At 39.0% G+C, this 24,904-nt stretch overlaps 1 protein-coding gene and 1 pseudogene across 9 annotated transcripts in view; one reads left to right on the top strand and one right to left on the bottom strand.

The window, feature by feature from the left end:
* Positions 1 to 24,904, bottom strand: part of PPP2R3A (protein phosphatase 2 regulatory subunit B''alpha) — a 214,392-nt gene that overhangs the window by 154,546 nt on the left and 34,942 nt on the right. For all 9 annotated transcript variants that reach the window (XM_027587223.2, XM_027587224.2, XM_027587218.2 and 6 more), the window contains one exon: positions 11,687 to 14,123. In XM_027587223.2, the coding sequence (XP_027443024.1) occupies positions 11,687 to 13,681 (1,995 nt within the window). In that variant the 5' untranslated portion in view covers positions 13,682 to 14,123. The remainder of the gene's footprint in view (positions 1 to 11,686; positions 14,124 to 24,904) is intronic.
* Positions 15,859 to 16,533, top strand: LOC113918628 (annotated as a pseudogene).

Here is a 24,904-nt window from a genome sequence, read left to right as displayed (position 1 = left end):
TCAATACTCCACTCTCAGCAACAGACAGATCATCTAAGCAGAAAATCAACAAAGAAACAAGGGCTTTGAATGACACACTGGACCAGATGGACCTCATAGACATATATACAGAACATTCCACCCTAAAACAACAGAATACTCATTCTTCTCGAGCACACATGGAACCTTCTCCAGAATAGACCACATACTGGGTCACAAATCAGGTCTCAACCAATACCAAAAGATTGAGATTATTCCCTGCAATATTTCTCAGACCATAATGCTTTAAAACTGGAACTCAATCACAAGAAAAAATTTAGAAGAAATTCAAACACTTGGAAGCTAAAGCCCACTCTGCTCAAGAATGTTTGGGTCAACCAGGAAATCAAAGAAGAACTTAAACAATTGATGGAAACCAATGAGAATGAAAACACATCGGTCCAAAACCTATGGAATACTGCAAAGGCGGTCCTAAGGGGGAAATACATAGCCATCCAAGCCTCACTCAAAAAAATAGAAAAATCCCAAATTCACCAACTAACTTTACACCTTAAAGAACTAGAGAAAAAGCAACAAACGATGCCTAACCCACACATTAGAAGAAAAATACTTAAGATTAGAGCAGAGATCAATGAATTAGAAACCAGAAACACAGTACAGATCAACGAAACTAGAAGCTGGTTTTTTGAAAGAATTAATAAGATCGATAAGCCTCTGGCCAGACTCACCCAAAAGAAAAAAGAAAGGACCCAAATTAATAAAATTATGAATGAAAGGGGAGAGATCACGGAAACAATTATTAGAAAATATTATCAACAACGATATGCCAATAAATTGAGCAACCTGGATGAAATGGATGCCTTTCTGTAAACCTATAAACTCCCAAGACTGAAACAGGAAGAAATCTGAATAGGCCAATAACCAGTAACGAAATTGAAGCGGTGATCAAAAACCTCCCAATGTATCATATGACCTCACTGATATGAGGAATTCTTAATTTCAGGAAACAAACTGAGGGTTGCTGGAGTGGTGGGGGGTGGGAGGGAGGGGGTGGCTGGGTGATAGACACTGGGGAGGGTATGTGCTATGGTGAGCACTGTAAATTGTGCAAGACTGTTGAATCACAGATCTGTACCTCTGAAACAAATAATGCAATATATGTTAAAAAAAAAAAAAAGAAGAAGAAGATAGCAGGAGGGGAAGAATGAAGGGGAGTAAGTCGGAGGGGGAGACGAACCATGAGAGATGATGGACTCTGAAAAACAAACTGAGGGTTCTAGAGGGGAGGGGGGTGGGGGGATGGGTTAGCCTGGTGATGGGTATTAAAGAGGGCACATTCTGCGTGGAGCACTGGGTGTTATGCACAAACAATGAATCATGGAACACTACACATCAAAAGCTAATGATGTATGGTGATTAACATAACAATAAAAAAAACCTCCCAAAAAACAAGAGTCCAGGACCTGATGGATTCCCTGGGGAATTCTACCAAACATTCAAAGAAGAAATAATACCTATTCTCCTGAAGCTGTTTCAAAATATAGAAACAGAAGGAAAGCTTCCAGACTCATTCTATGAGGCCAGCATTACCTTAATCCCCACACCAGGCAAAGACCCCATCAAAAAGGAGAATTGCAGACCAATATCCTTGATGAACATGGATTCCAAAATCCTCAACAAAATCCTAGCTAATAGGATCCAACACTACATTAAAAGGATCATCCACCACGACCAAGTGGGATTTATCCTCGGGATGTAAGGGTGGTTCAACATTCTCAAATCAATCAATGTGATAGAACACATTAATACGAGGAGAGAGAAGAACCATATGGTCCTCTCAATTGATGCAGAAAAAGCATTTCACAAAATACAACATCCTTTCCTGATTAAAACCCTTCAGAGTATAGGGATAGAGGGAACATTCCTGAAGTTCACAAAATTCATCTATGAAAACCCACAGCAAGTATCATCCTCAATGGGGAAAAGCTAAGAGGCTTTCCCTTAAGATCAGGAACACAACAAGGATGCCCACTCTCACCACTATTGTTCAACATAGTACTAGAAGTCCTAGCAACAGCAATCAGACAACAAAAAAGAAATAAAAGGTATTCAAATTGGCAAAGAGTAAGTCAAACTCCCTCTCTTTGCAGATGACAGGATAGTTTATGTGGAAAATCCAAAAGACTCCATCCCCCAAATTACTAGAACTCATACAGCAATTCAGTAATGTGGAAGGATACAAAATCAATGCACAGAAATCAGTTGCTTTCTTATACACTAACAATGCAACTGTAGAAAGAGAAATTAGAGAAACAATTCCATTTACAATAGCACCAAAAACCGTTAAGATACCTCAGAATAAACCTAACCAAAAGGGTAAAGGATCTATAGGAACTACAGAACACTCATGAAAGAAACTGAAGACACAAAAAGATGGAAAAACATTCCATGCTCATGGATCGGAAGAATAAATATTGTTAAAATGTCTATGCTACCCAGAGCAATCTATACATTCAATGCCATCCTGATCAAAATTCCAATGACGTTTTTCAAAGTGCTGGAACAAACAATCCTAAAATTTGTATGGAAGCAGAAAAGACCCTGAATTGCCAAGGAAATGTTGAAAAAGAAAAACAAAGCTGGGGGCATCACGTTGCCCGATTTCAAGCTATATTACAAAGCAGTGATCACCAAGACAACATGGTACTGGCACAAAAACAGATATATAGACCAATGGAACAGAATAGAGAGCCCAGATATGGACCCTCAACTCTATGGTCAAATAATCTTCGACAAAGCAGGAAAAAATATGCAATGGATAAAAGGCAGTCTCTTCAATAAATGGTGCTGGGAAAACTGGACAGCTATATATAGAAGAATGAAACTCGACCATTCTCTAACACCATACACAAAGATAAACTCAAAATGGATGAAAGACCTCAATGTGAGATAGGAATCCATCAAAATCCTAGAGGAGAACATAGGCAGTAACCTCTTCGACATCGGCCACAGCAACTTCTTTCAAGATTCATCTCCAAAGGCTAGTGAAACAAAAGCAAAAATGAACTTTTGGGACTTCATCAAGATAAAAAGCTTCTGCACAGCAAAGGAAACAGTCAACAAAACAAGAGGGAACACGCAGAATGGGAGAAGATATTTGCAAATGACACTACAGATAAAGGGCTGGTATCCAAGATTTATAAAGGAACTTCTCAAACTCAACACCCAAAAAACAAATAATCAAGTCAAAAAATGGGCAGAAGACATGAACAGACATTTCTCCAAAGAAGACATACAAATGGCTAACAGACACATGAAAAATTGTTCATCATCATTAGCCATCAGGGAAATTCAAATCAAAACCACAATGAGATACCACTTTACACCAGTTAGAATGGCAAAAATTGACAGGACAAGAAACAACAAATGTTGGAGAGGTCGTGGAGAAAGGGGAACTCTCTTACACTGTTGGTGGGAATGCAAGTTGGTACAGTCACTTTGGAAAACAGTGTGGAGGTGCCTCAAAAAATTAAAAATAGGGCGCCTGGGTGGCTCAGTTGGTTAAGCGACTGCCTTCGGCTCAGGTCATGATCCTGGAGTCCTGGGATCGAGTCCTGCATCGGGCTCCCTGCTCAGCAGAGAGTCTGCTTCTCCCTCTGACCCTCCCCCCTCTCATGTGCTCTCTCTCTCATTCTGTCTCAAATAAATAAATAAAATCTTAAAAAAAAAATTAAAAATAGAGCTACCCTATGACCCAGCAATTGCACTACTGGGGATTTACCCCAAAGACACAGATGTAGTGAAAAGAAGGGCCATATGCACCCCAATGTTCATAGCAGCAATGTCCGCAATAGCCAAACTGTGGAAAGAGCCGAGATGCCCTTCAACAGATGAATGGATAAAGAAGATGTGGTCCGTATATACCATGGAATATTACTCAGCCATCAGAAAGGATGAATACCCAACTTTTACGTCAACAGGGATGGGACTGGAGGAGATTAATGCTAAGTGAAGTAAGTCAAACAGAGAAAGTCAATTATCATATGGTTTCACTTATTTGTGGAACATAATAACATAGAGGACATTAGAAAAAAGGGATAAATGAAGGGGGCGGGAATCAGAGGGAGAGACGAAACATGAGAGGCTATGGACTCTGAGAAACAAACTGAGGGGCCTAGAGGGGAGAGGGGTGTGGGATGGGTCAGCCTGGTGATGGGTATTAAAGAGGGCATGTACTGCATGGCGCACTGGGTGTTATATGAAAACAATGAATCGTGGATCACTACAACAAAAGTAATGATGTATTGTATGGTGACTAACATAATAAAATAAAATTTAAAAAAAGAACAGAAATTTTTTCCTGGCTTTTTTTAACCAAAATTAAGGAGAGATAATTTTCAAGGGAGGCTGTTTTATTATTTTAACTTGTGAATAACATCTAACAGGCTATTGCTCCATTTGGCTAAAAACAGACCAAAAATGACTATAGTAACATTTCCTATGGTAATAAAACATAGAATTAAGATATCATTTATAGGGATGCCTGGGTGGCTCAGTCGGTTAAGTGTCTGCCTTTGGCTTAGGTCATGATCCCAGGGTCCTGGGATCAAGTCCCACATCGGTCCTCGTGCTCAGCGGGGAGCCTGCTTCTCCCTCTGCCTGCCGCTCCCCCTGCTTGTGCTTTCTCTCTCTCTGACAAATAAATAAAATCTTAAAAAAAAAGGTATCATTTATAATGTGAATTACCAAAGCAGTATAGTTTCTAAGTGTTTTTAAAAAACTGTGTTATTGGGCACCTGGGTGGCTCAGTTGGTTAAGCAACTGCCTTCATGTCATGATCCTGGCTCAGGTCATGATCCTGGAGTCCCGGGATTGAGTCCCGCATTGGGCTCCCTGCTCAGCAGTGAGTCTGCTTCTCCCTCTGACCCTCTTCCCTCTTGTGCTCTCTACCTCTCATTCTCTCCCTCTCAAATAAATAAAATGTTTTTAAAAAACTGTATTATTTATGTCAAAACATGTTTTCAGTCATTCATTCATTCAAAATAATGAAACCTCTGAATGCTCCCACACATCCCCCTTTCCCTCCTCCACAGGCTGTTCTCTTCTTATTCAACTCATTTTCAGGCCCATCTTCAGCTATTCTAGAACCTCGTTGTTTGATGTCACCTAGAGGCTTTGTGAAGAAAGCATGTACTAAAAGTTCATTCGCTAGTCAACGGTATCAGTAACCTGACAGTGAGAAAGGGATGAAAAGGAAACTGTTTCAAGTGGGAAAATCAGAGATGGGTCGTGACTGGGGGCAGGGGGAAGGGAAGAGAAGCTATGAAGATCAAAACCCATGATCAGAACTCATGATGAAGAATTTCCAAATACTGGGCTTATTTATTTTGCTATTTCTATAGGTATACTATTTGACTGTTGACAATCACTGGTAGTTTTTACTGTTGATATTTAATGTTTCCAAGATTTCCAATGCCTTTAACAAAATATCACACTGAACCTCATCAAAAATCTTTTGCTGATCTACCATCAAATAATATCTAGCTGAAGAGCCCACAAACTTTTTCTATAAATGGCCAGATAGTAGATATTTCAGACTTTAAGGTCTCTAACTACTCAACTTAGTAGGTAGAGGACAAAAGCAGCCAGATCATATATAAACAAATGGGTGTGGCTGTGTTCTAATAAAACTATTTACAAACACAGGTCACAGGTCAGATTTAGTCCTTGGGAAACAGGTTGTTGACTCCTGATCTAGACCAGTATCTAGATATCAATCTCTCAATATCATACTAGTATTTTCTATTTGATTATCTCTCCCAATATAGGTTTGAGTTTTATTTCTGGACAAAAAAAAGTCTGGGACAACAAATACTGGTAACTCCTGAGAAATTATTTTGAAACAATGTTAAAATACTAATGACACATACTATCATCAAGTCAATCTTTCTTCTCAGTCACCAACGCACTTCCTATATGCCCCACTACATAAAGCTTTTAATTGAAATGTTTTGGACAACTGGTAGATTTGACTGTCTAAAAGGTTGGAAAAAAAAAAAGAGCCTAATTTAACATTTATTATCCTTTTAAAAATGTATTATTCTTAAAAAAAAAATACTGTGGGACTTCTCTACTTAAAAACCTTCTTTAGCTCCTCACTCTAAAGGTTTAGAATACCATACAGGTCATTCTTAAGTTGGCCCCAATCTACCACTCAAATTTTATTTCCTACTACTTTTTGTTCACTCCCTCACTATAAGAATAAAAACACAGGGGGCGCCTGGGTGGCTTAGATGGTTAAACATCTGCCTTCGGCTTAGGTCATGATCCCAGGGTCCTGGGATCAAGCCCCGCATGGGGCTCCTGGCTCAGCAGGGAGCCTGCTTCTCCCTCTCCCTCTGCCTCTCCCCCTGCTCATGCTCTCTCTCTCTCTTTGTATCTCTGTGTCTCAAATGAATAAATTAAAAGAAAATAAAAATTTAAAAAAATAAAAACATGACACATAATACTATATAAAAACTTGTAGGAGATAAACACCAAATTCAGGGCAGTGGTTACTTCTGGAAAGGGGAAGGGATACTAGGTTAGGGACCCCTGGGATTTCAACTACATCTGAGATGATTTTTTTTAAAAACAATGATAATGATAATTAAAAAAATACTAAATAAAGATATGAAGCAAATATGATAAAATGTTAATATTTGACAAAGGTATGTGGTAGGTAATAAGACGTGCTTTTTCTGTCATTCACTACACTTTTCTATTTAAAACAGGGATTGATAAAATAAACTCTGTGGGCCAAATGTGGCCCACTACCTGTTTTTTAAGGCTGGGGCTAAGAATAGTTTTACATTTTTTCTTTTTTTAAGATTTTATTTATTTATTTGAAAGAGAGAGAGAGAGAGAGCACAAGCAGGGGGAAGAGCAGAGGGAAAGGGAGAAGCAGGCTCCCCACTGTGGAGGGAGCCTGATGTGGGGCTTGATCCCAGGACCCTGGGATCATGACCTGAGCCGAAGGCAGACACTTAACTAACTGAGCCACCCAGGCGCCCCTGGTTTTACATTATTAAAGCGTTGTTAAAAAAAAAAAAATACAAAGAAGACTATGTGACAGAGAACTTGTGACCTTGCAAAGCCTTAGATATTTATATCTGGCCCTTTATAGAAAACATCTGCCAATTCCTGATTTAAAAAATTTCATAAGAAGCAAAGAAAGATTAAAAAAAAAGAATAAGCAGGAAGGCAACTGAGTCAAGAAAAATGGTTTTATTTTCTTGCATTAAGTATCTTCAGTAATTAAACATTTTATATTACCTTTCTCTCTCTCTTTTTTTAAAGATTTTGTTTATTTGAGAGAGAGAAAGGATGAGAGATAGAGAGCACGAGAGGGGGCAGGGTCAGAGGGAGAAGAAGACTCCCTGCTGAGCAGGGAGCCTGATGCGGGACTCGATCCCGGGATTCCAGGATCATGACCTGAGCTGAAGGCAGTTGCTTAACCAACTGAGCCACCCAGGCGCCCATTACCTTTCTCTTTAAATTAGCTTTTCACAACTATTTTTTCAACTTTATTTTATTTATTCATGAAAGACAGAGAGAGAGAGAGAGAGAGAGAGGGAGAGAGAGAGAGGCAGAGGGAGAAACAGGCTCCCAAGGAGCAGGGAGCCTGACGCGGGACTCGATCCCAGGACCCCGGGACCATGACCTGAGCCGAAGGCAGACGCTTAACCATCTGAGCCACCCAGGCGCCCCCATTTTTTCAATTTTTATCAAGAAGAAATCTCATCAAATTTTATTCTTCTCTGGGGCGCTGGGTAAAAAAATTTTTTAAATTTTATTCTATTTAAAAAATTTTATTCTAGGGGTGCCTGGGTGGCTCAGTCATTAAGCATCTGCCTTCGGCTCAGGTCATGATCTCAGGGTCCTGGGATCGAGCCCTGCATTGGGCTCCCTGCTTCGCAGGAAGCCTGCTTCTCCCTCTCCCACTCCTCTGCTTGTGTTTCCTCTCTCACTGCGCTCTCCCTGGTCAAATAAATAAATATCTTTAAAAAAAATAAAAAAATTTTATTCTATTCTATTCTATGATAAGGGGACTTATTTAAAAGAGTGATGGGAGAGTCTTAAATTTTGTGTTTAAATTCAATTTAGTCGGGTCACCTGGGTGGCTCAGTCGGTTAAGCTCCTGCCTTTGGCTCAGGTCATGATCCTGGGGTCCTGGGATCGAGCCCCGCATTGGGCTCCCTGCTCAGCGGGGAGCCTACTTCTCCTTCCCCTCCCCGCTCATGCTCTCTCTCCCTATCTCTGTTGCTATCTCTCTCAAATAAAAAAAAATTATTAAAAAAATAAATTCAATTTAGTTAACATATACTGTATTATTAGTTTCAGGAGTAGAATTTAATGGTTCATCAGTTGCATATAACACCCAGTGCTCATTACATCAAGTGCTCTCCTTAATGCCCTTCATCCAGTTACCCCATCCTCCACCTACCTCCCCTCCAGCAACCCTCAGTTTGTTTCCTAGAGTTAAGAGTCTTTTATGGCTTGCCTCCCTCTCTGTTTTCATCTTATTTTATTTTTTCTTCCCTTCCCCTATGTTCATCTGTTTTGTTTCTTAAATTGCACATGAGTGAAATCATACGGTATTTGTCTTTCTCTGACTTATTTTGCTTAGCATAATTCCCTTCAGTTCCATCCACGTCATTGCAAATGGCAAGATTTCACTCTTTTTGATGGCTGAATAGAACTCCATTACATATATATACCACTTCTTTATCCATTCATCTGTCAATGGACATCTGGGCTCTTTCCATATTTCGGCTATTGTGGACATTGCTGCTATAAACATCAGGGTGCATGTGCCCTTTTGAATCACTTTTTTTGTATCCTTTGGATAAATACTTGGTAGTGCAATTGCTGGGTAGTTCTGTTTTTAACTTTTTGAGGAATCTCCATACTGTTTTCCAGAGTGGCTGCATCAGTTTGCATTCCCACCAACAGTGTAAGAGGGTTCCCCTCTCTATGGGCGAGTCTTTTAATACAATTTTGATCTCAGTCCATACTTGTCAAAAAATTGGAAAGCAATAGAGCCCAGTGTGGGATTTTTAGTTGGGCGTACTTAGATTGGGAAGGTTAGAGGGGGGACATGCTCACGAGCTGTCAGCCAGGGACATAGGAGAGATGCTACAAAGGATTTACTCTTGGCCTCAGGCTCACATTTTCTACTTTCTGCAGCTCATTTCCTTTAGAAGAATTTTTCTCCCCTTTTTTCAGAGAAAATAATGGGGGAGGAGGGTTAAATAAAATTCAAAACACTATATTACACTAAGTTTCTGCTTATAATGGTTGTTAGATGTTGGAATAGGTCAGCAGAAAAGGTGAACATTTTTTTTTTTTAAGATTTTATTTATTTTTTTGTCAGAGAGAGAGAGCACAAGCAGGGGGAGCGGCAGGCAGAACAGGTAGAGGGAGAAGCAGGCTCTCCGCCAAGCAAGGAGCCCGATGTGGGACTCGATCCCAGACCCTGAGATCATGACCTGAGCCGAAGGCAGACGCTTAACCGACTGAGCCACCCAGGCGTCCCTGAACTTTTTTTTTTTTTTTAATGAGCAGACAGGTTATTGAGGGGAAAATTGTGAGACAATACACCTAAATGTCTTAGGTGTATTGTCTTAGTTCACAAGAACAGTTAGTTCTTATGTTATTACATTTTGAGATTGCTGTATTGTATTTTCTTTATAAAATATTAAGCACATCAGTATTGCCTGTGTATGTGAAAGCATTTTTTTTTCTTTTTGTAACTAATTTCCAGTTTCTTGCCCCCAGTATTGACCAAATTAACTAAAGTTATTACCAACTGTGAATCAATGAATGAGGAGACTCACAGAAATGCTCAGTGAATGTTTGAGAATATTTAGACCCAAATCATCATTTTGTAACCTTAAGTATGTATAGTTTTAAACTTAAGTACTTGTCACTGGTAACTAAAAATGTGCACAGCACAGCCACAAGATAAATACAATGTAAAAATTATTCATCTGATCACAATATACCTTAAATGAAAATATTAATGAGTATGTTAATATTAACACTAACTTACTCTTTAACTTGCCCACATATATGCCATCTTAATATCTAATTTTTAAAAATTGACTATATTAAAGATATACAAAAAGGCATAAAAATAATATGAAAAATACTTATGATCCACCACCAGATTATGAAATTACGAATTACTAACACTGCTGAGGTCCCCTGTACATCCTTCCTCAGTTCCACCTCTCTTCTTTCCCTGGGGATTAATCATTGTTCTGGACATTATATTTGGTGTATCCATGTATTTCTTCATACTTTTTGCACGATGTACATATCTCTAAATAATTCATATTATTTTACAACTTGTTTTGTTAATTGGCTTTATGTATGAATTCATACGTGTTGACATATATGGTACATCATTCATGTGGTAGAAACAGTGCTCACCAAGTATATTCTATGTGCTTCCCTATGTTTCTTAGCTTTGGGGCTGGAATCACTGGACTGTGAGTGCAAAGGAAGTGTGTCACAGGTGGGAATAAGGCAGTGAAAAGCAACATCTCTTACTTTCCCTTCCTTGGTGAATTCATAAACCATATTCCAGATGGAGCAATGGGAAAGTTGTAGGAACATGGAGCACCTATCACCCTGAGCCCCTGAGTGAGGTGGAGCAGAGCCTATCGCCAACCCATGTTAGAGATATAAAATGAACAAGAAATAACTATTGTGCTAAGACATACACACAAGTGGGAAGATAACTGCCTTTCTGGGATTATTAAGGCAAAACTATCAGTAGCAGGGTAGAGTCAAAGCCTTTTGAAAATACTACTATCCTCTGACCCTAGATTGGTATTTATTCCCACTTGCATGAAGAAGCATATCGCATACACTAGTCTTTACCTTCTTTGAAGACCCTATTGCACTAAAAATACTTTTTTTTTTTTTTAAAGATTTTATTTATTTATTTGAGAGAGAGAGAATGAGAGATAGAGAGCACGAGAGGGAAGAGGGTCAGAGGGAGTAGCAGACTCCCTGCTGAGCAGGGAGCCCGATGCGGGACTCGATCCCGGGACTCCAGGATCATGACCTGAGCCGAAGGCAGTCGCTTAACCAACTGAGCCACCCAGGCGCCCACTAAAAATACTTTCATAGAAGGGCCTACACGTTCATGAACTGCTTCCGGTATGTTAGTTTGGTTTCCCCAACTAGATTTTAAGGTCTTTAAGAAATCACGTCCTCTCTTTTTTTTGTACCCCACACTGCACCTTATAGTTTACACATGCATGTATTAATGCCTGGTCTACTGATTGACTGGGGAGGATGAGGCTAATATTAAATGCCTAATTGTGTGAGGAACCTTGCTTTTATTTCACATAAGTTATCTTGATCCTTATTATTTCCATTATATAGGTGAGGATATTAAGGCTAAGTAACTTTCCTCTAGTCACAGAACTAGGAAGAAGATAAAACATGTGAGGAGGGCAGTTGAAACCAGTCTGCCTGACTCTAGAGCCCTTGCTTTTGTTTTTTTTCACTGAACTGAGTGAAAAAAAAGTCTAAGGCAGGAACTTTAGTGGAACATAAAATGACCAACAGAAATAGTTTTTCTTTATAAGTTTTGCACACATTAAAACATTTCTTTGGATACTTCTTAGGACTCAAGATTGCTGGGTCTTACCTTGATCACCTCTGGAGTCTGTTGAATCAAAACCACTGAAGTAGTATCTTTGGCTTTATCACCAATAGGACTTCTGCAGACTGATAAATTGGCTTGGGAGGAAGTTGTCAAGGTTTCCTGTAGAATCTGCATCATTTCCTTTTCTTGTGATAGGCTCCCTCTGCCTGATTTGCATTCAACTAGTTCTTGAGCAAAGTCTTCAATGCTTTCTAGAATTCGCAGTAGGAGGACTCTATCCTCTTCCTCTATTTTGTGTCCATTGGTTTCAATAATCCTTGTTAGACAAGAAGGGGAGACTTTTTCGGTGGGTGAAGAGACTTTAGATTTAGGCTCAAGATCTATAGGAAGCTGACCAGTCAACGGACTATGACTATTTACAGAGTTAGAGCTTTTACCTTTGGCAAGTGGCTCCCTTAGAGAGGTCTCCATTTTCTGTGAAAATGATTCCAAATCCATTAACAATTTATCTATCTCTTCCTGACTGTTAGAATTCATAAAATCTCTGTGGTCTCCCTCTTCAACTTTAGGAACTTTTGATTTAAGATCTTCCTCAGGTAGGTTAACAATTGGTTTCTCAAATATCTTACCACTTCCATTTTGTACTGAGGCAGGACATTTTTTAAGAGGAGTACCACAGTCTAAAAATTCTGCTCTATCTTCATTTACCTTTAACAACTTCTGACTGGGTCCATTCTCTGTCATTTGTCCTTTATCTAATGCTTTCTTTCCATCTGACTCTTCTTCAATATACAGGGTTTCCATTAGGTCACCAGAAGAAACATTTTCTAAAGAGTTCATGGTTAATGACTGTGATTGAAGCTGGGCATCTTTTAGAGTTCTGGGATCATTTATCTCAGGGTTATATAAGGGATTTATAGAGTTGTTTGGAATGGATTTTACTGGGTCTGTTTTCTTAGAACTGTGTTTGTCATCTTGCAGTGCTATAGTTTGAAACTGTCCAGAGTCAGGGGCTGAGAGCTGGACAACATCTTCATATTTAGGGGGCTGTTCAGTGCCAAATACTGGGGAAAAGGGAGTCAGTTGTAAACTGGGCATATTACTGACCAGTTCTGTTAAATCTATAGCCTCATTATTCCCAGGCTGCATGAATTCAAATGGTAGCTTTTTCAGATAGGATGCTAACCTGGTCATTACAGTCACATAGACAGCATCAGAGCTAGAAATTGCATCGTTGCCATTTCCTTCATTGATGCTACTCCCTGACTTTTTCTTTATGCATTGTTTTATGATATCTGTACATTTTTTCAAATCCTCAGAGCATTTCAGCAAGATGTCCAAGCACATTTTTATGTCTGTTCCAGAAGAAAAATTATCTATTTTATGTTTTTCCAAAATCTGAGTAACCAGGTCTTCTTCAGAGAAGTTGTGAAGAAGCACTGAAGTTAGGTTTGTATCAAGCGAGTTTCTATGGGACAAAGATTTTTCCTCAACTGAGGCACTCCGGAGTAAACCAAAGGATGGGGAGCTCCCATCATTGTTATAATGGCCACAGAGCAAGTCAAAATCGACTGACCTCCTATTAAATGAGTCAGACTTAACTTTTCTTCCCTTTTTGTAGGCTGCATGGTTAGAGTTTTTGAGCTTTTCAAAGGAAAATTCTTTTATTTTCCCGCTGGCAAAACTGATTGCTTCTCCTGCAATGTCCTTTAAATTACAGGTGTTCTGAAAGGTAGACCCTTTCTTAACCCTGGGTATGCCTGTTAGGGCCTGCTGGTGATAGTCACCCTCAGCTGAGGAAAACCCATTTTCATGGGGTAGAAACATAGAGTCCAGATCCGCATCTTTGAACTGAGACACAGGGATGTGCAAGAGGTCTGCACAAACACTATGATGTACCACAATGCAGTCAACTCCATGTGTAAAGGTGTGGCAGGTTCCAGTGCAATAATGTATAGCTTGCTCAAAACGCCGGTCTATCACCACACTGCTGTAGTGGTTCACAGTACTGACCACAAGTCTGTAAGTTGCTGCCATAATATCAAATCCACTCAGTGATGTGAATTGGAATTTTCTAGAACTTATTTCAAGTAAATTCTACTCACTTACACTCTGCTGAAAATATACTTGATGACAAAGTTCAGTGGTTTCTTGCAAATATAATGACCTTTCCCACAAAGAAAAACCATTTAAATTTGAGGTTTGGTAACTGTCAGGATACAGTAGCTATTGCACATGTGTGCTTGTATTAGAAAGTCTAATAATTTAATAATCGTGCTCTTTAGTTTTATTTAGTAATATCATGATACTGTAGGATTTTTATAATATAAAATCCTCTTTTAGTTCTTCAGCAGTTCTTTGATGCAGAAATTTATTGTCATTAATTTACTGTCACAAATCTCAGTTGGCAGTATAGAAGTACTGTGATAACTGAGTCCTCCAAAGAATTAAATGATCCATTTTTTTGTGAATGAGAAACCTGTAATGAAAAAAGAAAACAATTTTAAAAATGATTTCTTAATCCTGAGAGAACCTTTTATTTCTTTTGCATCCCATATGTAGTTAGTCACCAAGCCTTATTCTTTGCCACATTACTGCTTACCTTTGATTTATGTCTTCGTATCATCACACCCTACACTTCTTACTACCTGTAGTATTATTACCTTAACTTTGCCTTGTTACAACTGCCTCCCAGTTGGTATTTCTTACTCTACCCTCCTTGTTACCTTACATGACACCAACAAGCTTAGATTCAGAGATTTTTTTTTAAGCCCTCACAGTTCAAGAATTCACAGTGCTGATCTCCATCAGACACCATGCATCCTACCTCCTTTGACTTATTTTCAAGACTTTCAACTTCTGTTCCCATCCATCTACAACCTTATTTTGTGCTACTACCCTGCACCAAACTTTTGCTTCCATCAACTTAATCTTCTCAGAAGTTGCCAACATATAGCGCTTGTTCTTGATTCTACAATTTCCTCTATACTTGGAAATTATTATCCCATCATCTTCTCTTTTCTTACTAAGAGAAATGACTGTCATTACTGCTCTTGATCCTATTCTCTCAGATACTACCACATGCAGAGCTCTCTCGTTACCAAGTGGATAGAATTTACTTAATCATCCTCTTACTTAAAAAAAAAAAGGCTTAAAACCATGCTGTAGTTGCTTTCTAAAAAGGTTCAATCTACTCACTCAAGAAATATTGAGTGCCTACTATGTGCCAGGCACTTGTTAAGTGCTAAGGATACGGCAGTGAATAAAATAAAGTCTCTGTTCTTATTGAGCTGATAATCTAGTTGGATAAAGGAAAACAACATGCATGTAAACATATAACTTAGATGGTGACATGTGCTATGGAGAAAAATCAAGCAGGGCAGGGGTTCAGAAAGAATGAGAGGGACTGTGTTATAAAGGGGGGTCGGGGGGGCGTCTGGGTGGCTCAGGTCATGATCCCAGGCTCCTGGGATCAAGCCCCGCATTGGGCTCCTTGCTCTGCAGGAAGCCTGCTTTTCCCTCTCCCACTCCCCCTGCTTGTGTTCCTTCTCTCACTGTGTCTCTGTCAAATAAATAAAACCTTAAAAAAAAGGGGGGGAGGTCAGGGAAGATCTCCCTGACATTCGAACACAGACCTGAAAGAATAAAGGGAACAGGCTGAGGAGGTATTTTGGGCTAAATCATCTCAGGCACAATAGCCATAGGTGCAAAGGCCCTGAGGTGGGATGTACTATAAGAAAGACAAGGAGGCTAAAGTGACTGGGACAGAGAAAGCAAGTGGGGCAGTGTGGGAGGTGAGGTCAGAAAGGAAAGGTGGGAGTTTAAATCATGCAGGATCTGTAGATTTACGATGAATTTGGCTTTATCCTGAGTGAGCTGGGAAATAACTGATGGCAACCGAGCAGAGGAATGACATGATCAGACTTATATTTTAAACTGGTAATTCCGGCTGCTATGTTCAGAAGAGACTGTGAAGGATCAAGATAAAAAGCAGAGAAGCAAATTACGGGCTACTGCAATAAATCGGGCAAGAAGGCTTGGGGGCTCGGACCAGGATAGTAATAATGGAGAAGTTTAGATACTGTATATATGTCAAAGGTAGAGCCAGTAGGATTTGCTGAACGATAGGTGTGCAATACTACTAAATCAAGAATGATGCAGCAATCAGTTCGTGGGGAACCAACGTAGGCCTCAGGCAATCTGAACAGGATAACATGGATAGCAGACCAAATCATACAACTTACATCAACAATATGAATGACAAAATTAAAAAAGGAGAGTTGAAGAGATCCCTGTATGACCTGTTTTCTCAGTTTGGCCACGTTGTAGATCTGTAGTTTTAAAGACCATGAAGATGAGGGGGCAAGCCTTTGTTATTTTTAAGGAAGCGGGCTCATCCACAAATGCCTTGAGACAGTTACAAGGATTTCCATTTTATGGTAAACCAATGTGAATCCAGTATGCAAAAACAGATTCTGATATAATATCTAAAATGTGTGGCACTTTTGCTGACAAAGAAAAGAAGGAAAAGAAAAAAGTGAAAACTGTGGAACAGACTGTGACCACTGCAAACAAAAAGCCTGGTCAGGGAACACCAAATGCAGCAAATACCCAAGGAAATTCATCACCAAATCCTCAGGTCCCTGATTACCCTCCAAACTATATTTTATTCCTCAATAATTTACCAGAAGAGACTAATGAGATAATGTTATCCATGCTGTTTAAATCAGTTTCTTGGCTTCAAGGAAGTATGTTTGGTACCTGGGAGTCATGAGATTGCTTTTGTTGAATTTGAAAATGACGGACAGGCTGGAGCTGCCAGGGATGCTTTACAGGGATTTAAAATCACACCGTCCCATGCCATGAAGATCACCTATGCCAAGAAATAACATATGGGATAGTTGTCTTTAAAGGACTTGGTGTTACTTATAGTGTTTGTTTTGATAACATTTGGTCAAGCCATTTTTTAATAGTTGGGATGAGGGGTAGTGAAAGTGAAATTTTTGTGAATGATTTTAAAAAATACCTAGTCTTTCTTTAGCCTTAGTGAACTATGAAATATGAAGGCCTCAATTTTGTATAATAAACTTTTATTTTTATTCTTTAAAAAAAAAGGATGATGCAGTAAAGCAATGAAAGGAAGGAGATTATGACTGAAAAGGAGAGCATCAGTTTCACTACACCATTGATAGCAATGGCATTTTAACAATAAAAATCTTTACCCCCCTTAATGAGAAACAGAACTTTATTCTTTTCACTTTTATTTCTTCAAGGCTAGAAAACTGTTTGTTTGTTTTTTTTTCTTATTTGTTATATTTCTTTTCTGGTACATTGTCTCTTCATATCCTTTGCTCACTTAGGTATTAGAGACTTAATGACTACATACACAATTAATTCATGAAGAACCCTTTCTTTTGTTGAATTCTTATGCTAGAGTACATTTCCTGGCCTTCTGGATCCAATGATTACTCTGTTTTTATGCCAGTCCTACCCTTTTGTAATTACTGTTGTCTTATTAAGTTTTACTATCTGGTTTTCCTTCCCTTATCCCTAATTATGATTTTTTTTTTACACTCCAAATGTTCTTTGATGGTCTTCCAGACGACTTTTTGAATAGTCAAGTTTTAAGAAAAATGCTATTGGAATTTGATTCCAATTGCAATAAACTTATGAATTACTTTGAAAAAACACTGGTATCATTTTAATATCAGATTTCTCTACCCAGGAAGATATAAATCTTAATTCTCTCTTATTTCTCTCTTTGTGGTTTTCCTCAGTGGGTCACCCCCCCCATTCTTCTTGTCCTTCATTGTCTTAACTTTGTTGCTATATGAATGGATCTGGAGTTACTGTGTCATTCTCCACTTCCTCACCTTCAAATCTCAGATGGTGGCTTATATAAAACTCTAAAACCTAGATCTCATGAAGGATGAAGATGAAGCAGAAAGAAGTTTTACACTAAAGGAAGTGCCCAGTAATTCTTAACTTAAAATGCAAAGAAGCCAAAGAGGAACTAGGTGTTATGGGACAAAATCCTAGAACATGGCAATAGAAGGAATTACCTTTCCAAAAGATGCACAAAAGACAGGGAAGAAATAGCACCAAACATGAAAAACTATACACCTTTTCAGAAATCCAAGATTTTGAAAGAACTTTTCAGTAAGGATAAAAGGAAAGAAAAATAAAGGATATTACTAAGAAAGTATATCAGGATAACTATGTGAGAGATACTAGGACTATATCCTAATACCGTTGATAATATAGGAGATAAAACTGGTGCAGAGGCAAAATATATGAGTGTTAGAAAACTTAAATATCCAGACACCTATGAAAACATGTGATAAATTCCTAAATTAACATAAAGACTATTTTATTTCTCTGAAATTTGAGAAATTAAAGAAGTATTTCTCTAAGCTTGGATATAACCAAAACAGCCAGTTTATAAGGTAACATGACAGAAAATACAAGTATTAGTGTGATATTAGAATTTGAAATAGTCAAGGAAGAGAGAACACTGGCCAAAGACAGACATGTGCTTTTAGACCACAGCTGCCCTATAAAACATGCTGTGTTGATGGAAATATTCTCTATCTGTTCTGATATGATTGCCATTAGCCACATGAGGCTATTGAGCCCTTTAAATTTGGCTAGTGTAATTGAAGAGCTGAATTTTAATTTTATTACTAATATAACATAATAAAAAAAAAAGCCTGAATTTATTTCAGTAAAAAAAAATTTTGAAATTTTGAAATTGTTTTAGACTCACACAGAAGTTGCAAAAGTGGTAGAGAGAGTTCCTGTGTACTCTTCCCCCAGTTTCCTCCAAAGATAACATCCTACATCACATCACCACAGTACAATGAGCAAAACCAGGAATTGACATTGGTACTATTAACTGAACTACAGACTTTATTCAGATTTCACCAGTTTTACTTGCACTCACTCCTTCCTTCCTCCCTTCCTTCTATAATAACTACCACCACAATCAGGATACAGAACTGTCCCCCATCACCCCCCAAAACCCCTCCTATTACCCTATGACTTTATATACCCTGTGACTATAAAGTTACAGTCACCCTAATCCTAACCCTGACAATCACGGATCTATTTTCCATCATTATAGTTTTGTTATTTCAAAAATGTTTTACGTATGGAACCATAAAGTATATAAACTTTTGATATTTTCTTCTCTCACTTAATAGAATGATTCTGAGGCATTCACTTCACCACATGTATCAACAGTTCATTACTTTTTATTGCTGAGTTGTATTCCATTGTGTGGATATACCACAGTTTGTTCACCCATTCACTCGTTCAAGGATATTTATGCTGTCTCCATTTTCTGGCTATTACAAATAAAGCTGTTGTGAATACTGGTGCACAGGTTTTTGTGTGAAATAGTTTTCATTTCTCTAGCATAAATATAAGTCTGTTGGGTTGTATGTTAATTATATATATATATTTTTTTGTTGTTGTTGTTTGTTTAAGATTTTATTTTTTTAGAGAGACAGACAGGGAGCATGAGTTGGGGGAGGGACAGAGGGAGAGAGAGAGGGACAAGCAGACTCCACTGAGCGGGAAGCCCCACACAGGGCTTAATCCCAGAACCCTGAGATCATGACCTGAGCCAAAGTCAGACACTTAACCAAGTGAGTGACCCAGGCACCCCTTAAGTATATCTTTATAAGAAACTGCCAAACTATTCACCTGAGTAACTGTACCATTTTACATTCCCGCCAGGACAAGAGATATGGTTGGTTTCACATCCTTTTCAGCATTTGGCATTGTCAGTATTTTCCATTTTAGCCATTCTAATAGGTGTGTGCTGTTATCTCATTGTGGTTTTAACTTACATTTTCTTAATGTCTAATGATGTCAAACATCTTTTCTTGTGCTTACTGACCAGCCCCATATCTTCTTTGGAGAAGTGCTGTTTAAATTTTTTGCCCATTCTAATTAATTAATTATAACTTAAAAAGCTGCATGTGGCTAGTAGCCACTATATTACAGTGTAGTTCCAGATAATAGGAATGTAGCTTTCAGAAATGTAAGACTTTAAAAGAAAACATGAAGGAAAAAAAGGAGGTATGGCAAAAATGAAGATTGGTAGGTTTTAAAAATGCAATCTGATGAATTTGCCATAAGTAACCTTACTGAGAAAAAAAAGTGGGAAGAAGAGTTAAAGAACTAATTGCAAATTTAGGTCTCTAAGTTAAAGTTTTGAAGGGACATAACTGGAAGAGGGAGGAAGCATATAACAAAGCCAAACCCCAAGGGGTGGCACCAATTTCAACGAGAAGCTTACAGTCTAAAATGATTTGAGCTTTTTATAAAAATGCCAAAGAGACCAAGATTACTTCCCCAGTATTTGGTTCAGATCTGTGAGTGTCAAATTCTGCCTTTTTTGTTCGGACCATGATTAACTGATGCCCAACTGTCTAGCTGGAATCCTAGACATGGAATCTAATCCAACTAGTCTCAATCAGAGATAGATCATAGTCTATCTAATTCAGAACCACCACACTATCTTGTGTTTCTAAGTGAAAGCCAGGCTACATGGGTTGAATCCCCACCCTGCCACTTACAGCTGTGTGGTCTTACATAAGCTGGCTAACTTCTGTCAGCCTCTTTCACCTGTAAAACAGAGATAATAACACTACCCATCTCACAAGGATTAAGTGAACATGTCAATGTCAAATGCTTAGAATAAGGCTTACGACACAAGAAATGTTCAATCGCTGTTACTGGTATAATTCATTCATCAAACATTTTCTAATTTGAGCCAGGCCCAAAATAATTCATTATGATGGCCCTGAGTGTACTTCCTGTGTGAGGGCAATGAGAGAAGCAAGCACAGTGGGAATCAGGAGCACTAGGGCAGGGCTTCCGTTGTCCCCCATTTGCTCTCACAATTAATACACATTCTTTTCAGAAAAGTTAGAAAATGTTCATAAGTAAAAACATTTTAATTACCCATTCAAAAATAAGCAGTTAATGTTTTTATGGGTATGTATCCTGACATTTTCTTATGAAAATTTATAAATGTATATTTTTTACAAAAGTGTGACCATACTATGTATTTTAAAACTTACATCAAACTAGCAGTATCTCATGAATATACTTCCATGTCAGAACAGATCTAGATCATTTTTTTTTTTTAGATTTATTTATTTCAGAGAGAGAGAGAAAACGCATGAGTGGAAGGGGCAGAGGGGAGAGGGAGACAGAATCTGAAGCAGACTCTGTGCTGAGCATGGAGCCCGACTAGAGCTTGATCTCACCACCATGAGTTCACAACCTGAGCCAAAACCAAGACTTGGATGCTTAACTGACTGTGCCACCCAAGAGCCCCAGATCGAAATCATTTTTAATGGACATACAATATTTTACCATATGGATAAAATAATTCAGCCATCTACCACTGATATACAATTAGGTTACTTATTATTTTTTTTGTTTTAAAATAAACAGTGATAAGCAGTCTTACACATATGTTTTTCAGAGTTGTCTAGTTATATTCTTAGGATATATTCCACATAGTAGAATGCTGAGTCAAAAGGGGTAGTGTATGTATGCATACACATTTTAAAGATTCTTAGATATGTAAGGTCAGTCTTTCCTCCAGAAAAATGACAAATTTCTACTTCCAATATCAGGATAGGATCAGATCCATTTCCCCATGTTCTCCTTGAATGATACCACTCTTTAAATCTTTGCTAATTTGATAGATGAAAAAAAGGAGGTGCATTATTTTAAATTGTGCCTAAACATTGTTTTATTTACCTCACAGACATTTTGTGTTCATTTGTGAAGCCTTTCTTCACGCTGTTGGCCTATTTTGAAAGAGAACATCCAAATTTGACTGAAGAGTCAGGAAAGATTTCCCCAAAGTAAGGAATGTATGTACCTAGTTTTGAAGGACCAATGAAAATTAAACAAAAAGGAAGGGAAGGGGGCGCCTGGGTGGCTCAATCGGTTAAGCGTCGTCTGCCTTTGGCTCAGGTCACGATCCCAGGGTCCTGAGATCAAGGCCCTGCTCCACGGGGAACCTGCTTCTCTCTCTCCCTCTGCCGCTCCCCCTGCTTGTGCTCTCTCTCTCTGTGTCAAATAGATAAATAAAATCTTAAAAAAAAAAAAAGGGAAGAATAGGCAGAAGGGAACATACAGGTGAAGGCTCAGAGGCCTAACATGGCACAGCTTTCAGAACTACAAGCAGTTCCAGTTGATTTCACTGGGGGGAGTAGAAAGCAAGAGGAGAGGACACCAGGAGAGCAGCAGGAACTAGACCACAGACTGGCCTGTGTGCTAAATTAAGAGCCTGGACTTAATTCTGAAAACTACAGTAAAACAAAGACCTTTTAGGCTGGGGAATAACAGGATGAAATTTATATTTTAGAAAGATCATTCTAGCAGCTGAATGGAGGCATGGAAGTCAATTAGGAGACTACTGTAATAATCCATGCAAGAAGTGGTAAGAAGCAAAACCAAGTAGGTGGCAGTAATTAACAAAGAGGAGGGCACTGATTAGATAGTCGAAGAGGAAGAATTCACAGAATAGGAGAAAGTGAAAGGGAAGAATCTTGGGTTTCAGGCTTGGGTTTTGGGGGACTAGTGTTGCTATGCCCAACACAGAATTTTTGTTTTTGTTTTAAGGAAAGTGGCCATACAAAACAGAGAGTGTTATTCTGAATGTGTTGTTTGAAGAGGTACCTGTGGAATATCCAAGTGGTGATGACTGGATGAAATGTGAATACAAGCACCTGGAGGTCAGCAGAAAGAATTGGGTTGATGATGCAGCCCTGAGGTTACTCAGGGTGAGTGCACAAAGTGAGAAGAGCTCTGGGCTGAGGCATAGGGCTCACTGGCATTTCTGGGTTAAACAGAGGAACAGAATTCTTAGAGGGAACCTAAGAAGGAAGAGCCAAAAAGGTAACATGGAAACCAGGAGAAAACAGTTTCAAAGAGGCTGAAGGAGAGACTCAAAATGGAGGTCACTAGTGTTGGATACTGCAGAGAGGTGAAGGCAAAACAAAAATTACCCATTGGGTTTGCTAATATGAAGGTCACTGGTAACCTTAGCAAGTGGAATTTCAAAGGAATCCCAGACTATGGAATAGTCCCAAAGACAGTGTATGCATAAGAGTGATATAGAATTAAAAATACCTGTCAACATTAAGTCTAAAAGAACTCCTTCAATAAGTAAAAAAAGTTCTAAATGATAAAAAAGCATTGTATAATAGTTTGAACTTTTTTTGTCTTAATGGCACATGAAATGAGTGTTTCACCATTTTTAAAAAAACTCATTTGAGAGTGAGAGAGAGAGAGAGAGAGAATGAACACAAGCAGGGGGGAGGGTCAGAGGGAGAAGGAGAAGAAGACTCCCTGCTGAGCAGAGTGACCGATGTGGGGTTCAATCCCAGGACCCCAGATCATGACCTGAGCCACAGGCAGACGCTTAACTAACTGAGACACCCAGGCGCCCCTCACCATCTTTGACTTGATGAAATATGCAGTACAATTTTTCAGTCTAAACATCTGTTGTTTAGAGAGAATAGATTTCTCAGGAAATTACAGTTAATTATTCTGCATATTTACATTTATTCCACCTCAGGTCTTGTTATATGCTGCTTGCCCACTTCCCAGGCCTTTTGTCTCTCTTTTCATCCCTACAAACTGCCTAAGTGGTTCACATACAATTTCAGAGTTCATTCAGCACTTACTATTTCTTCCACTTTAAGCAGTTTACAATTAGTCTAACAAGTATTTTCCAGTGGTTCCAGGTAGTCCTCCACAGAAAACTGCTATATAGCCATTTCTGATGAAGATTTGTTGTGAAACAAAGTTACAGAAGCAGCAGACAAGAAAAGTTAGGAGGGAGAGAACTGGATTTTGAAAGATAAGAGCCTTACCAAGTGAAGAAGGGATTAAACTACACCTTACAAGCAAAAAGGAATTCTACAAAGGCACAGAGATATGAAAAGGGCTTGGGTGTGTTTGGAGAATTGTAAGGAGCTTGATATTGCTGAAGTTAAAAATGTACAGGATGGGTTTTACAGTTTTAAGGTATCCTCCAAACAGTAAGAATAAAAATAGGAATTTAAACTCCATATTCAAAGAACCTAAGAGACACCTGTAGCCCCAAATCACAATATATGAAGATAGAAAGCAGAAGCAGGAATGATACATAAACGACTTACAAGAGTAGAGGAGGAAGGCATACTAATGGCAAGCAAACCAATTCACCCTGCATAACCCAATAAAGGCCTAGGTTTGGAAATGGGCTAGGATAGAAGACTGAACATACGGGGATTGTTTGAAAAAGTCTGCAAAGGAATAGCCCTCCCTACTCGCACTCCACAAACTCAGAACCAGAAAAGCACCAACCTCGGGGGCAGACAGAGAAGGTGGTAAAGACTGAAATTTGAGTAAAAGTCTATACTCTGAATAAGCCCACTTTCCCCAGCCCAGATCCAGGTCACTAAAAACCTCTAGCTCCCATTCCCCAATGTGGATTAAAGAATCCTTTACTAGAGATTAGAAATCCCATCTAATCACATGATCCCCTTACAGTGAAACCCACTAATTGACATATTCTACTCACAAACGGAGAGCTTCCTCTCAGCTTTTTAGAGCCTCACTTTTATTTTATTTTAAAGATGTTATTTATTTATGAGACAGAGCGTGCACCAGCATGAATGAGGCGGGGGGGGGGGGAGGCCAGGGGGTGTGGCGGGGCAGAGGGAGAGAGAGAAGTAAACTACCTGCAGGGGGGGCTCCATCCCAGGACCCTGGGATCATGACCCCAGGGGAAGGCAGACGCTTAACCTACTGAGCCACCCAGGTGCCCCCTCACTTTTATTTTAAGTCAATTTTATTTGGGCACTCGGGTGGCTCAGTCGGTTAAGTGACCACAACTCTTGATCTCAGCTCAGGTCCTGGGATGGAGCCCCAGAGTCAGGCTCACTGCTCAGTGGGTAGTCTGCTTCTCCCTCCCCCCCACCCCACTTGTGCATGCGCATGCACAGGCGCATGCTCTCTCTCTCTGTCAAATCCATAAATCTCAAGAAAAAAAGAGTTAAATCAACTTTATTGATGTGTAATTTACATATAATAAAAATGTACATATTAAGTATAAAATTCATCGAGACTTAAGAACCATGTAACCACTGCCCTAAAAAAGACAACATTTATGATACCCTAAAACTATCCTTGTGCCCTTTCCCAATCAATTCCCCTAACCTACGGTGTTTGACAACCACT

The sequence above is a fragment of the Zalophus californianus genome, chromosome 1 (genome assembly GCF_009762305.2).
Source record: "Zalophus californianus isolate mZalCal1 chromosome 1, mZalCal1.pri.v2, whole genome shotgun sequence".
In the NCBI taxonomy this organism is placed as follows: Eukaryota; Metazoa; Chordata; class Mammalia; order Carnivora; family Otariidae; genus Zalophus; species Zalophus californianus.
Note: the sequence above shows the minus strand (reverse complement) of the source record. Positions and strands in the feature narration are given on the sequence as shown.